The 16,062-nt window shown below is 48.2% G+C and overlaps 1 protein-coding gene across 1 annotated transcript; it reads left to right on the top strand.

Annotated features, from left to right (window-relative positions):
• Window positions 1-12,945: 12,945 nt before the first annotated feature.
• Window positions 12,946-15,059, top strand: LOC123046235 (beta-carotene 3-hydroxylase, chloroplastic). The gene is made up of 6 exons (XM_044469539.1): window positions 12,946-13,519; window positions 13,642-13,701; window positions 13,784-13,990; window positions 14,100-14,225; window positions 14,335-14,391; window positions 14,544-15,059. Exons 1-6 carry the CDS (start codon window positions 13,133-13,135, stop codon window positions 14,616-14,618), a joined length of 912 nt encoding a protein of 303 aa, XP_044325474.1. The 5' UTR covers window positions 12,946-13,132; the 3' UTR covers window positions 14,619-15,059.
• Window positions 15,060-16,062: the final 1,003 nt, after the last annotated feature.

Raw genomic sequence — 16,062 nt, 5'->3', positions numbered from 1 at the left:
TGCCAAGAACGGATCCTTTCTGGAAAAAGAGTTTCTCTCGAAAGGAGTAAGTGGGAGGAAAGTAGAACTCGATGAAGTACTACCTCTTGAACCGGAAAGTAGTGCAGCTCAGGAAAATGTCCCTGTGGTGCCTACACCAACTGGAGAGGAAATTAATGATGATGATCAAGGTACTTCGGATCAAGTTGCTACTGAACTTCGTGTTGGAAATATGCCCTAGAGGCAATAATAAAAGCATTATTATTATATTTCTTTGTTCATGATAATTGTCTTTATTCATGCTATAACTGTATTATCCGGAAATCGTAATACACGTGTGAATACATAGACCATAATATGTCCCTAGTAAGCCTCTAGTTGACTAGCTCATTGATCAACAGATAGTCATGATTTCCTGGCTATGGACATTGGATGTCATTGATAACGGGATCACATCATTAGGAGAATGATGTGATGGACAAGACCCAATCCTAAGCATAGTACAAAGATCGTGTAGTTCGTTTGCTAGAGCTTTGCCAATGTCAAGTATCTCTTCCTTTGACCATGAGAGCGTGTAACTCCTGGATACCGTAGGAGTGCTTTGGGTGTATCAAACGTCACAACGTAACTGGGTGACTATAAAGGTGCATTACAGGTATCTCCGAAAGTATCTATTGTTTTATGCGGATCGAGACTGGGATTTGTCACTCCGGATAACGGAGAGGTATCACTGGGCCCACTCGGTAATGCATCATCATTATGAGCTCAAAGTGACCAAGTGTCTGGTCACGGGATCATGCATTGCGGTACGAGTAAAGTGACTTGCCGGTAACGAGATTGAACAAGGTATTGGGATACCGACGATCGAGTCTCGGGCAAGTAACATACCGATTGACAAAGGGAATTGCATACGGGGTTGATTAAATCCTCGACATCGTGGTTCATCCGATGAGATCATCGTGGAGCATGTGGGAGCCAACATGGGTATCCAGATCCCGCTGTTGGTTATTGACCGGAGAGCGATCTCGGTCATGTCTACATGTCTCCCGAACCCGTAGGGTCTACACACTTAAGGTTCAGTGACGCTAGGGTTGTAGGGATATGTATATGCAGTAACCCGAATGTTGTTCGGAGTCCCGGATGAGATCCCGGACGTCACGAGGAGTTCCGGAATGGTCCGGAGGTAAAGATTTATATATGGGAAGTCCTGTTTCGGGCGTCGGGACAAGTTTCGGGGTTATCGGTATTGTACCGGGACCACCGGAAGGGTCCCGGGGGTCCACCGGGTGGGTCCACCTATCCCGGGGGGCCACATGGGCTGTAGGGGGTGTGCCTTGGCCTACATGGGCCAAGGGCACCAGCCCCAAGAGGCCCATGCGCCAAGAGAAGAAAAAAAGGGGAGAGTCCTAAAGGGGGAAGGCACCTCCGAGGTGCCTTGGGGAGGATGGACTCCTCCCCCCCTTGGCCGCACCCTTCCTTGGAGGAAGGGGCAAGGGCTGCGCCTCCCCCTCTCCCTTGGCCCTATATATAGTGGGGAAAAGGAGGAGCAAAACCACCCCAGGCCTTTGGTTGCCTCCTTCTCCCTCTCCAACACCTCCTCCTCCTCCATAGTGCTTGGCGTAGCCCTGCCGGAGTACTGCAGCTCCATCAACACCACGCCGTCGTGCTGCTGCTGGTGCCATCTCCCTCAACCTCTCCTTCCCCCTTGCTGGATCAAGAAGGAGGAGACGTCATCCGTTCCGTACGTGTGTTGAACGCGGAGGCACCGTCCGTTCGGTGCTAAGATCATCGGTGATTTGAATCACGTCGTGTTCGACTACATCATCCCCGTTCCTTGAACGCTTCCGCTCGCTATCTACAAGGTACGTAGATGCATCTAATCACTCGTTGCTAGATGAACTCCTAGATGGATCTTGGTGAAACCGTAGGAAAAATTTTGTTTTCTGCAACGTTCCCCAACAGTGGCATCATGAGCTAGGTCTATGCGTAGTTCTCTTGCACGAGTAGAACACAAAGTAGTTGTGGGTGTTGATTTTGTTCAATATGCTTGCCGTTACTAGTCTTATCTTGATTCGGCGGCATCGTGGGATGAAGCGGCCCGGACCGACCTTACACGTACTCTTACGTGAGACAGGTTCCACCGACTGACATGCACTAGTTGCATAAGGTGGCCAGCGGGTGTCTGTCTCTCCTACTTTAGTTAGATCAGATTCGATGAAAAGGGTCCTTATGAAGGGTAAATAGCAATTGGCAAATCACGTTGTGGCTTTCACGTAGGTAAGAAAACGTTCTTGCTAGAAACCCATAGCAGCCACGTAAAACATGCAACAACAATTAGAGAACGTCTAACTTGTTTTTGCAGGGTATGCTATGTGATGTGATATGGCCAAAAGTTGTGATGAATGATGAATGATCTATATGTGATGTATGAGATGTTCATGCTATTGTAATAGGAATCACAACTTACATGTCGATGAGTATGACGGTGACAGGATGATCATGGAGCCCCAAGATGGAGATCAAAGGAGCTATGTGATATTGGCCATATCATGTCACTATTATTATTTGATTGCATGTGATGTTTATCATGTTTTGCATCTTGTTTACTTAGAACGACGGTAGTGAATAAGATGATCCCTTACAACAATTTCAAGAAGTGTTCTCCCCTAACTGTGCACCGTTGCTACAGTTCGTCGTTTCGAAGCACCACGTGTTAATCGGGTGTGATAGATTCTTACGTTCACATACAACGGGTGTAAGAAGTTTTACACATGCAAAAACACTTAGGGTTAATTTGACGAGCCTAGCATGTGAAGACATGGCCTCGGAACACAGAGACCGAAAGGTCGAACATGAGTCGTATGGAAGATACGATCAACATGAAGATGTTCACCGGTGATGACTAGTCCGTCTCACGTGTTAATCGGACATGGCCTAGTCGACTCGGATCGTGTAACACTTAGATGACTAGAGGGATGTCTAATCTGAGTGGGAGTTCATTAATAATTTGATTAGATGAACTTAATTATCATGAACTTAGTCTAAAATCTTTACAATATGTCTTGTAGATCAAATGGCCAACGTTGTATTCAATTTCAACGCGTTCCTAGAGAAAACCAAGCTGAAAGACGATGGCAGCAACTATACGGACTGGGTCCGGAACCTGAGGATCATCCTCATAGCTGCCAAGAAAGATTATGTCCTACAAGCACCGCTGGGTGACGCACCTGTTCTCCCTGCAGAACAAGACGTTATGAACGCTTGGCAGGCACGTTCCGATGACTACTCCCTCGTTCAGTGCGGCATGCTTTACAGCTAGAGCCGGGGCTCCAAAAGCGTTTTGAGAGACATGGAGCATATGAGATGTTCGAAGAGCTGAAAATGGTTTTTCAAGCTCATGCCCGGGTCGAGAGATATGAAGTCTCCGACAAATTCTTCAGCTGTAAGATGGAGGAAAATAGTTCTGTCAGTGAGCACATACTCACTATGTCTGGGTTACATAACCGCTTGACTCAGCTGGGAGTTAATCTCCCGGATGATGCGGTCATTGACAGAATCCTCCAGTCGCTTCCACCAAGCTACAAGAGCTTTGTGATGAACTTCAATATGCAGGGGATGGAAAAGACCATTCCTGAAGTATTTGCTATGCTGAAATCAGCAGAGGTAGAAGTCAAGAAGGAACATCAAGTGTTGATGATGAATAAAACCACTAAGTTCAAGAAGGGCAAGGGTAAAAAGAACTTCAAGAAGGACGGCAAGGAAGTTGCCGCGCCCAGCAAGCAAGCTGCGGGAAGAAGCCAAAGAATGGACCCAAGCCCGAGACTGAGTGCTTTTATTGCAAGGAAAGTGGTCACTGGAAGCGGAACTGCCCCAAATACTTAGCGGACAAGAAGGCCGGCAAAACCAAAGGTATATTTGATATACATGTAATTGATGTGTACCTTACCAGTACTCGTAGTAACTCCTGGGTATTTGATACCGGTGCCGTTGCTCATATTTGTAACTCACCGCAGGAGCTGCGGAATAAACGAAAACTGGAGAGGGACGAGGTGACGATGCGCGTCGGGAATGGTTCCAAGGTCAATGTGATCGCCGTCGGCACGCTACCTCTACATTTACCTACGGGATTAGTTATAAACCTCAATAATTGTTATTTAGTGCCAAGTTTGAGCATGAACATTGTATCAGGATCTCGTTTAATACGAGATGGCTACTCATTTAAATCTGAGAATAATGGTTGTTCTATTTATATGAGAGATATGTTTTATGGTCATGCTCCGATAGTCAATGGTTTATTCTTAATGAATCTCGAGCGTATTACTACACATGTTCATAGTGTGAGTACCAAAAGATGTAAAGTTGATAACGATAGTCCCACATACTTGTGGCACTGCCGCCTTGGTCACATAGGTGTCAAACGCATGAAGAAGCTCCATGCAGATGGACTTTTAGAGTCTCTTGATTATGAATCATTTGACACGTGCGAACCATGCCTCATGGGAAAAATGACCAAGACTCCGTTCTCAGGAACAATGGAGCGAGCAACCAACTTATTGGAAATCATACATACTGATGTGTGCGGTCCAATGAGTGTTGAGGCTCGCGGTGGCTATCGTTATGTTCTCACCCTCACTGATGACTTGAGTAGATATGGGTATGTCTACTTAATGAAACACAAGTCTGAAACCTTTGAAAAGTTCAAGGAATTTCAGAGTGAGGTTGAAAATCAACGTGACAGGAAAATCAAGTTTCTACGATCAGATCGTGGAGGAGAATACTTGAGTCACGAATTTGGCACACACTTAAGAAAATGTGGAATAGTTTCACAACTCACGCCGCCTGGAACACCTCAGCGTAATGGTGTGTCCGAACGTCGTAATCGCACTCTATTAGATATGGTGCGATCTATGATGTCTCTTACCGATTTACCGCTATCCTTTTGGGGCTATGCTTTAGAGACTGCCGCATTCACTTTAAATAGGGCTCCGTCGAAATCCGTTGAGACGACACCGTATGAATTATGGTTTGGGAAGAAACCTAAGCTGTCGTTTCTAAAAGTTTGGGGATGCGATGCTTATGTCAAGAAACTTCAACCTGAAAAGCTCGAACCCAAGTCGGAAAAATGCGTCTTCATAGGATACCCTAAAGAAACTTATGGGTATACCTTCTACCTCAGATCCGAAGGCAAGATCTTTGTTGCCAGGAATGGATCCTTTCTAGAGAAAGAGTTTCTCTCGAAAGAAGTAAGTGGGAGGAAAGTAGAACTTGATGAAGTATTGCCTCTTGAACCGGTAAATGGCGCAACTCAAGAAAATGTTCCTGAGGCACCTGCACCGACTAGAGAGGAAGTTATTAATGATCAAGATACTTCTGATCAAGCTCCTACTGAAATTCGAAGGTCCACAAGGACACGTTCCGCACCAGAATGGTACGGCAACCCTGTCTTGGAAATCATGTTGTTGGACAACAGTGAACCTTCGAACTATGAAGAAGCGATGGCGGGCCCGGATTCCGACAAATGGCTAGAAGCCATGAAATCCGAGATAGGATCCATGTATGAAAACGAAGTATGGACTTTGACTGACTTGCCCGTTGAACGGCGAGCCATAGAAAATAAATGGATCTTTAAGAAGAAGACAGACGCGGATGGTAATGTGACCATCTATAAAGCTCGGCTTGTCGCTAAGGGTTATCGACAAGTTCAAGGGGTTGACTACGATGAGACTTTCTCACCGGTAGCAAAGCTGAAGTCCGTCCGAATCATGTTAGCAATTGCCGCATTTTATGATTATGAAATTTGGCAAATGGACGTCAAAACGGCATTCCTTAATGGTTTCCTTAAGGAAGAATTGTATATGATGCAGCCGGAAGGTTTTGTCGATCCTAAAAATGCTGACAAGGTGTGCAGGCTCCAACGCTCGATTTATGGGCTGGTGCAAGCATCTCGGAGTTGGAACATTCGTTTTGATGAGATGATCAAAGCGTTTGGGTTTACGCAGACTTATGGAGAAGCCTGTGTTTACAAGAAAGTGAGTGGGAGCTCTATAGCATTTCTCATACTATATGTAGATGACATACTTTTGATGGGAAATGATATAGAACTTTTGGACAGCATTAAGGCCTACTTGAATAAGAGTTTTTCAATGAAGGACCTTGGAGAAGCTGCTTATATATTGGGCATCAAGATCTATAGGGATAGATCGAGACGCCTCATAGGTCTTTCACAAAGCACATATCTTGATAAGATTTTGAAGAAGTTCAAAATGGATCAGTCCAAGAAAGGGTTCTTGCCTGTTTTGCAAGGTGTGAAATTGAGCTCAGCTCAATGTCCGACCACGGCAGAAGATATAGAAGAGATGAGTGTCATCCCCTATGCCTCAGCCATAGGTTCTATTATGTATGCCATGCTGTGTACCAGACCTGATGTAAACCTTGCCGTAAGTTTGGTAGGAAGGTACCAAAGTAATCCCGGCAAGGAACACTGGACAGCGGTCAAGAATATCCTGAAGTACCTAAAAAGGACTAAGGAAATGTTTCTCGTTTATGGAGGTGACGAAGAGCTCGTCGTAAAGGGTTACGTCGACGCTAGCTTCGACACAGATCTGGATGACTCTAAGTCATAAACCGGATACATGTATATTTTGAATGGTGGGGTAGTAAGCTGGTGCAGTTACAAGCAGAGCGTCGTGGCGGGATCTACATGTGAAGCGGAGTACATGGCAGCCTCGGAGGCAGCACATGAAGCAATTTGGATGAAGGAGTTCATCACCGACCTAGGAGTCATACGCAATGCGTCGGGGCCGATCAAGCTCTTCTGTGACAACACTGGAGCTATTGCACTTGCCAAGGAGCCGAGGTTTCATAAGAAGACAAGGCACATCAAGTGTCGCTTCAACTCCATTCGTGAAAATGTTCAAGATAGAGACATAGAGATTTGTAAAGTACATACGGACCTGAATGTAGCGGATCCGTTGACTAAACCTCTCCCTAGAGCAAAACATGATCAACACCAGAATTCCATGGGTGTTCGATTCATCACAATGTAACTAGATTATTGACTCTAGTGCAAGTGGGAGACTGTTGGAAATATGCCCTAGAGGCAATAATAAAAGCATTATTATTATATTTCTTTGTTCATGATAATTGTCTTTATTCATGCTATAACTGTATTATCCGGAAATCGTAATACACGTGTGAATACATAGACCATAATATGTCCCTAGTAAGCCTCTAGTTGACTAGCTCGTTGATCAACAGATAGTCATGATTTCCTGGCTATGGACATTGGATGTCATTGATAACGGGATCACATCATTAGGAGAATGATGTGATGGACAAGACCCAATCCTAAGCATAGTACAAAGATTGTGTAGTTCGTTTGCTAGAGCTTTGCCAATGTCAAGTATCTCTTCCTTTGACCATGAGAGCGTGTAACTCCTGGATACCGTAGGAGTGCTTTGGGTGTATCAAACGTCACAACGTAACTGGGTGACTATAAAGGTGCATTACAGGTATCTCCGAAAGTATCTATTGTTTTATGCGGATCGAGACTGGGATTTGTCACTCCGGATAACGGAGAGGTATCACTGGGCCCACTCGGTAATGCATCATCATTATGAGCTCAAAGTGACCAAGTGTCTGGTCACGGGATCATGCATTACGGTACGAGTAAAGTGACTTGCCGGTAACGAGATTGAACAAGGTATTGGGATACCGACGATCGAGTCTCGGGCAAGTAACATACCGATTGACAAAGGGAATTGTATACGGGGTTGATTAATCCTCGACATCGTGGTTCATCCGATGAGATCATCGTGGAGCATGTGGGAGCCAACATGGGTATCCAGATCCCGCTGTTGGTTATTGACCGGAGAGCGATCTCGGTCATGTCTACATGTCTCCCGAACCCGTAGGGTCTACACACTTAAGGTTCAGTGACGCTAGGGTTGTAGGGATATGTATATGCAGTAACCCAAATGTTGTTCGGAGTCCCTGATGTGATCCCGGACGTCACGAGGAGTTCCGGAATGGTCCGGAGGTAAAGATTTATATATGGGAAGTCCTGTTTCGGGCATCGGGACAAGTTTCGGGGTTATCGGTATTGTACCGGGACCACCGGAAGGGTCCCGGGGGTCCACCGGGTGGGTCCACCTATCCCGGGGGGCCACATGGGCTGTAGGGGGTGTGCCTTGGCCTACATGGGCCAAGGGCACCAGCCCCAAGAGGCCCATGCGCCAAGAGAAGGAAAAAAAGGGGAGAGTCCTAAAGGGGGAAGGCACCTCCGAGGTGCCTTGGGGAGGATGGACTCCTCCCCCCCTTGGCCGCACCCTTCCTTGGAGGAAGGGGCAAGGGCTGCGCCTCCCCCTCTCCCTTGGCCCTATATATAGTGGGGAAAAGGAGGAGCAAAACCACCCCAGGCCTTTGGTTGCCTCCTTCTCCCTCTCCAACACCTCCTCCTCCTCCATAGTGCTTGGCGTAGCCCTGCCGGAGTACTGCAGCTCCAACAACACCACGCCGTCGTGCTGCTGCTGGTGCAATCTCCCTCAACCTCTCCTCCCCCCTTGCTGGATCAAGAAGGAGGAGATGTGGCTGTTCCGTACGTGTGTTGAACGCGGAGGCACCGTCCGTTCGGTGCTAAGATCATCGGTGATTTGAATCACGTCGTGTTCGACTACATCATCCCCGTTCATTGAACGCTTCCGCTCGCAATCTACAAGGTACGTAGATGCATCTAATCACTCGTTGCTAGATGAACTCCTAGATGGATCTTGGTGAAACCGTAGGAAAATTTTTGTTTTCTGCAACGTTCCCCAACACTTCGTAGGTCCACAAGGACATGTTCCACACCAGAGTGGTATGGCAACCCTGTCCTGGAAATCATGTTGTTAGACAACGGTGAACCTTCGAACTATGAAGAAGCGATGGCGGGCCCAGATTCCAACAAATGGCTAGAAGCCATGCAATCCGAGATAGAATCTATGTATGAAAACAAAGTATGGACTTTGACTGACTTGCCCGATGATCGGCGAGCGATAGAAAACAAATGGATCTTCAAGAAGAAGACGGGCGCGGATGGTAATGTCACCATCTATAAAGCTCGACTTGTCGCTAAGGGTTATCGGCAAGTTCAAGGGATTGACTACGATGAGACTTTCTCTCCCGTAGCGAAGCTTAAGTCCGTCCGAATCATGTTAGCAATTGCCGCATACTATGATTATGAGATATGATAGATGGACGTCAAAACGACATTCCTTAACGGTTATCTTAAGGAAGAGCTGTATATGATGCAGCCGGAAGGTTTTGTCGATCCTAAGAATGCTAACAAAGTATGCAAGCTCCAGCGATCCATTTATGAGCTGGTGCAAGCATCTCGGAGTTGGAACATTCGCTTTGATGAGATGATCAAAGCGTTTGGGTTTATGCAGACTTACGGAGAAGCCTGCGTTTACAAGAAAGTGAGTGGGAGCTCTGTAGCATTTCTCATATTATATGTAGATGACATACTTTTGATGGGAAATGATATAGAATTCTTGGACAGCATTAAGGCCTACTTGAATAAGTGTTTTTCAATGAAGGACCTTGGAGAAGCTGCTTACATATTAGGCATCAAGATCTATAGGGATAGATCGAGACGCCTCATAGGTCTTTCACAAAGCACATACCTTGATAAGATTTTGAAAAAGTTCAAAATGGATCAGTCCAAGAAAGGGTTCTTGCCTGTATTGCAAGATGTGAAATTGAGCACGGCTCAATGTCCGACCACGGCAAAAGATAAAGAAGAGATGAGTGTCATCCCCTATGCCTCAGCCATAGGATCTATTATGTATGCCATGCTGTGTACCAGACCTGATGTAAACCTTGCCGTAAGTTTGGTAGGAAGGTACCAAAGTAATCCCGACAAGGAACACTGGACAACGGTCAAGAATATCCTGAAGTACCTGAAAAGGACAAAGGACATGTTTCTCGTTTATGGAGGTGACGAAGAGCTCGTCGTAAAGGGTTACGTCGATGCTAGCTTCAACACAGATCTGGATGACTCTAAGTCACAAACCGGATACGTGTATATGTTGAATGGTGGAGCAGTAAGCTGGTGCAACTGCAAGCAGAGCGTCGTGGCGGGATCTACATGTGAAGCGGAATACATGGCAGCCTCGGAGGCAGCGCATGAAGCAATTTGGGTGAAGGAGTTCATCACCGACCTAGGAGTCATACCCAATGCGTCGGGGCCGATCAAACTCTTCTGTGATAACACTGGAGCTATTGCCCTTGCCAAGGAGCCCAGGTTTCACAAGAAGACCAGGCACATCAAGCGTCGTTTCAACTCCATCCGTGAAAATGTTCAAGATGGAGACATAGATATTTGCAAAGTACATACGGATTTGAATGTCGCAGATCCGTTGACTAAACCTCTTCCACGAGCAAAACATGATCAACACCAGAACTCTATGGGTGTTCGATTCATCACAATGTAACTAGATTATTGACTCTAGTGCAAGTGGGAGACTGTTGGAAATATGCTCTAGAGGCAATAATAAAAGGATTATTATTATATTTCCTTGTTCATGATAATTGTCTTTATTCATGCTATAATTGTATTATCCGGAAATCGTAATACACGTGTGAATACATAGACCACAATACGTCCCTAGTAAGCCTCTAGTTGACTAGCTCGTTGGTCAACAGATAGTCATGGTTTCCTGACTATGGATATTAGATGTCGTTGACAACGAGATCACATCATTAGGAGAATGATGTGATGGACAAGACCCAATCCTAAGCATAGCACAAGATCGTGTAGTTCGTTTTGCTAGAGCTTTTTCAAATGTCAAGTATCTCTTCCTTAGACCATGAGATCGTGTAACTCCCGGATACCGTAGGAGTGCTTTGGGTGTACCAAACGTCACAACGTAACTGGGTGACTATAAAGGTGCACTACAGGTATCTCCGAAAGTGTCTGTTGGGTTGACACGGATCGAGACTGGGATTTTTCACTCCGTATAACGGAGAGGTATCACTGGGCCCACTCGGCAGTGCATCATCATAATGAGCTCAAAGTGACCAAGTGTTTGGTCACGGGATCATGCATTACGGTACGAGTAAAGTGACTTGCCGGTAACGAGATTGAACAAGGTATTGGGATACCGACGATCGAATCTCGGGCAAGTAACATACCGTCTGACAAAGGGAATAGTATACGGGGTTGATTGAATCCTCGACATCGTGGTTCATCCGATGAGATCATCGAGGAGCATGTGGGATCCAACATGGGTATCCAGATCCCGCTGTTGGTTATTGACCGAGAGCCGTCTCGGTCATGTCTGCATGTCTCCCGAACCCGTAGGGTCTATACACTTAAGGTTCGGTGACGCTAGGGTTATTAGGAAGACTTGTATGTGATTACCGAATGTTGTTCGGAGTCCCGGATGAGATCCCGGACGTCACGAGGAGTTCCGGAATGGTCCGGAGGTGAAGATTTATATATGAGAAGTTGTCATACGGACACCGGAAAGTTTCGGGGGCATATCGGTATTGTACCGGGGCCACCGGAGGGGTTTCGGGGGTCCACCGGGAGGGGTCACCCCTCTCGGAGGGCCTCATGGGCCGCAAGGGGCAGGGAACCAGCCCCTGGAGGGCTGGGCGCGCCCCCCCTTGGGCCCATGCGCCTAGGGTTGGGGGGGGGAACCCTAGTGGGGGCGCCCCCCTTGCTTGGGGGGCAAGCCCCCCTCCCTGGCCGCCCCCCCCTCTAGATCTCATCTAGAGGGGGCCGGCCCCCTTCCCCCTTCCCCTATAAATAGAGGGGCGAGGGGAGGGCTGAACACCTGATCCAAGGCGCAGCCCCTCCCCTCCCCAACACCTCTCCTCCTCTGTTAAGTGCTTGGCGAAGCCCTGTCGGAGTACTGCCTCTCCACCAAGACCACGCCGTCGTGCTGCTGCTGGAGCCTTCTTCCTCAACCTCTCCTTCCCCCTTGCTGGATCAAGAAGGAGGAGACGTCATCCGCTTCGTACGTGTGTTGAACACGGAGGTGCTGTCCGTTCGACACTTGGTCATCGATGATTTGAATCACGGCGAGTACGACTCCATCATCACCGTTCTCTTGAACGCTTCCGCACGCGATCTACAAAGTGGTATGTAGATGCAATCTCTCCCATGACTCGTTGCTTAGATGAACTCATAGATGGATCTTGGTGAAACCGTAGGAAAAATTTTAATTTTCTGCAACGTTCCCCAACAGGACCCACTGAGGGGGTCGGGAGGGGTCAATTTTCCAAAAGAAAGGATTATATATTTTTTTAGGGGAAAAGAGGAGTGTCAAATGGGCCACCGCATTTACACGGCCCAACGGGTTGCATTCACGCAGCGGCAGCCTTCATTTGTTTCGATCGTCGAGCGTATCTCACGACGGGGATGTGTTTGCTGAAAAGAAAAGAAAAATCTCACGATGGGGATACATCACATGCGTTCAATTACCCAAACTCCTGCTATTCCCCATTAAATGCCTGATGCGTACAACATGAGTCCATGCCGTGTCAGGCAAAAGAGTTACGTGGAGGGATCTCCGTCAAACAACAGCCCTTCGTTCCGCACCGGCCGAAGCCGCCGCGCTGTCAATCTGCTATTCTCGGCTTCTTTCTTCGCATACTTTCCTTCGGTTTTCCCCGGCGCGCTTTTGAGTTTTTGACCCCATATTCCATGGCGGCTAGGCCTCCCGGGTCTCGGACCAAAGTATCCGATCGGACGGCGGGCGTCGCCGCGGGTTTTCGGTCCAGAGAAGAGAAGGGAAGCCGAGGCAGGAGCGTGTTCTGCCCTTGGCCACACAATGCCCATCGGAGTAACCGAAGCAGCCTAGTAGTTCGAACGATCTGACACGCGGTCTCGGCCGTTGGATCGAATCGGACGGCTCGCAGGGCGCCCACGGCGCACTTCGATTTCCCTACTTCTTCCTCCAGATTTCCAGTTTCCCTACTTCTGCCTCCAGCTTTGCACACGCGTACGAAACCAAACCTCTCGGCGGCTTGACGTCTTTGCCTTGCTTCCAGAGTCCAGTCACCCATCTCTTCTTCCCCTTTCGAGCTCCCTCGCTCCGTCTCTGCCCATTTATAGCCTCCGAGAAAGTGCAGTGCACCCAAGGGAGTGTACCGAGAGACTCCCTCCATGGCCGCTGGTCTCTCGGGCTCCACCATGGCCAGCTTCGCCGTCAAGAACCCTCTGCTCGCCGCTGCCGCGCGCTTCCGGACGCTGCCTTCCCGTGCCGGCCGGCCTCTCCCGTTCTCCCCGTTCACGCGGACGGCGCGCAGGCGCGGGCAAGAGACCGTCACGTGCTTCGTCCCGCAGGAGGGCCAGGCGCCCGGCCCGGCTCCCGAGCCCGTGCCTTCGCTGGAGGAAGAGGCGGCGTCCGCGGCGGAGCGCCGCGTGGCGGAGAGGAAGGCGCGGAAGCAGTCCGAGAGGCGGACGTACCTGGTGGCCGCCGTCATGTCCAGCCTCGGGGTCACCTCCATGGCCATCGCCTCCGTGTACTACCGCTTCGCCTGGCAAATGGAGGTACGTACCAGCCATTCGTTTTCGCTATCTTTCATCCTTACCGTTAGTGAGTGGCGAATTCGAAGCCGTGATTTAAGTGCGCGGACGGTTGCTGAAACTGACATGCGCGCGCGTTCGTGCAGGGCGGCGAGGTGCCGATGACCGAGATGCTGGGCACGTTCGCGCTCTCCGTCGGCGCAGCGGTAAGCTAGCTAGCGGTCCGTTGGTAGAACTCTTGCTCGCCGGCGGCGAAGAACACCAGGCTAAAAATTGGGCGTGATGCAGGTCGGGATGGAGTTCTGGGCGCAGTGGGCGCACAAGGCGCTGTGGCACGCCTCCCTGTGGCACATGCACGAGTCGCACCACCGGCCGCGCGACGGGCCCTTCGAGCTCAACGACGTGTTCGCCATCATCAACGCCGGGCCGGCCATCGCACTCCTCGCCTACGGCTTCTTCCACCGCGGCCTCATTCCCGGCCTCTGCTTCGGCGCGGTAAGCCATCCACTCCACTCGCAAACCCCTGCTCAGCCCAAACCGCAGTGTCTCATCTGCCAGAACCATCCGATTAGGATCTGACTCGCCACGTGTCTGCTTCCTACAGGGCCTTGGGATTACGCTTTTCGGCATGGCATACATGTTCGTCCACGACGGCCTGGTCCACCGCCGGTTCCCCGTCGGCCCCATCGCGGACGTGCCCTACTTCCGGCGAGTGGCTGCCGCTCACAAGGTACGTACGGCGAGCCCAACGACCTCTCACTCCTTGGGGCAGTACGTGCCAACTTGGTGATTTCCTGAGAAATTTTTGTGCTGATTATGTGGTCGTGGCTCCGTGGCAGATACACCACATGGACAAGTTCGAGGGCGTACCGTATGGGCTTTTCCTGGGACCCAAGGTGAGTGCGAGGCGCATGGCGCCTATCGTTTTGTCCTCTCGTGTGCTGTGCTGTGCTGTGACCACTGGCCAAGTGACCCAGTACAGGACAAGCACCCTGATCTTCCTTGTAAACCGTCCGTCTCAACGCGCCTGTGGTTGTGGTGAGTGCAGGAGCTGGAGGACGTTGGTGGCCTCGACGAGCTGGAGCAGGAGCTCGCCAGGATCAACCGGACTCGGAGCATCTGAAGGACTCTGGACATGGTGGCATATGCAGCTAGAAGAGCCTTGTGATCTCATCTAGCAGATGAACTACAATTCAAGATTTTTTTTAACTTTTTGGTGGTTGCTATTGATTTAATTGATGGTACTGGAGCTGGGGAGTCCAGAGCTAATGATCAGGCAGTGGTGGTGGTGTACTCCCCGTTACTCGGCTGCAAGGGGCGTGGATGTGTCCAAACAGTTCTAGGAAGAAGCACAGATGGTTCAAGAGGTTGTGCCATGATTTTTTTTTTCCTGCCTTCGAGGTCTCACCGCGTCCACATTTTTGTTTTGTGGAGACCCAACTCCATGTCTTGTTCTTATATATGGCTAGAAACTACGCTTCTGTGTATAACAAGTAGAGAAGGTTGTGAACCACTTCAATGAAAGTAAAAGTTGGCGGTTGGCAAGAATGCTGGAGATTCAGTACTTTTCCATGTTTCCTCCTTTCTCCACCAGACAGAATGTCACACTATTTTTATTTTTTTTGCGGGATAGAATGTCACACTATTGTTGTTGCTACTCATAGCATCTCTTCCAACCCTAGCCACTCTTGATTTCTAAACACGGAGATGTAGAAACATCACTGTTGATTTTGAAGAGAAGAACAAAATAATAATAATCGAAACTAACATTGGCCAGCCCGTTCGCCATTGCAATCACAATTAATAATCATCGCCCTTCCCCTCCAAAAAACAAGGTCGAGATCCATACCCCTTCATAATTAATGGATAATTAAGTCAAGTCTATGTATATACTTGATAAAAATGGCAGGATTGTTTCTGCCCATCCATCGTGTGTTTTGCAGAAAACTCCCTGCCTTCTTTGATAATTAACCCGCGGTCTATCTTTAAGTGACAGAAATTAAAAAGAAACTCCTTAATATTTGGGTTGATTAACCTGCAGTCCATCTAGAAAAAAATGTTTTTTAATATATAAATATTTTCTAAACCCTAACTCTAGTTCTAACATGTTATATATGAAATTTGATTTAAAAATGTGTAGAATCTAAGTATGATGTTATTTTACATGTTAACCGCTTTTAAATGCAATTTAAGGTGCAATCTTAATTAATTGCGATTGATTCTTATTTTTTCGTACCCGTGCTGATCTGGATTGCAAATTAACACCTCAACAAAACCAGGTTGAAAACGAAAGAACCATCAATAACCATGCATGCATGCCTAAGTGAAATCACACAGGGGAAAAGAAAGCAGATTTTCGTCTTATGTTGAGCGAGAGAGACGCCTTAGGATTGACCAAATTCAAACGCGTTGTATTTTGTGAGCACTGAGAACACCGTCAACGAGGATGGAAAGAAGGATAAGCGTAAACACATATGGGATCCCATGTTAAAATAAAGGGTGTGGACCTATTGGGGACTTGAGTCATGGTTATTGTGCTAGGAGCGCGTGGTATTTTTTTCTTCCGT

The sequence above is a fragment of the Triticum aestivum genome, chromosome 2B (genome assembly GCF_018294505.1).
Source record: "Triticum aestivum cultivar Chinese Spring chromosome 2B, IWGSC CS RefSeq v2.1, whole genome shotgun sequence".
Taxonomy (NCBI): Eukaryota; Viridiplantae; Streptophyta; class Magnoliopsida; order Poales; family Poaceae; genus Triticum; species Triticum aestivum.
The sequence above is the reverse complement of the archived record's forward strand: the minus strand, read 5'-3'. Positions and strand labels throughout refer to the sequence as shown.

What these genes read in the sequence shown, in the direction of transcription:
- LOC123046235 (XM_044469539.1), top strand. Translation starts at nt 13,133, where the DNA reads ATGGCCGCTGGTCTCTCGGGCTCCACCATGGCCAGCTTCGCCGTCAAG. An exon ending in GCTTCGCCTGGCAAATGGAG is followed by an intron (nt 13,520 to 13,641) that starts GTACGTACCAGC and finishes GCGTTCGTGCAG; the next exon opens with GGCGGCGAGGTGCCGATGAC. An exon ending in GAGTGGCTGCCGCTCACAAG is followed by an intron (nt 14,226 to 14,334) that starts GTACGTACGGCG and finishes GCTCCGTGGCAG; the next exon opens with ATACACCACATGGACAAGTT.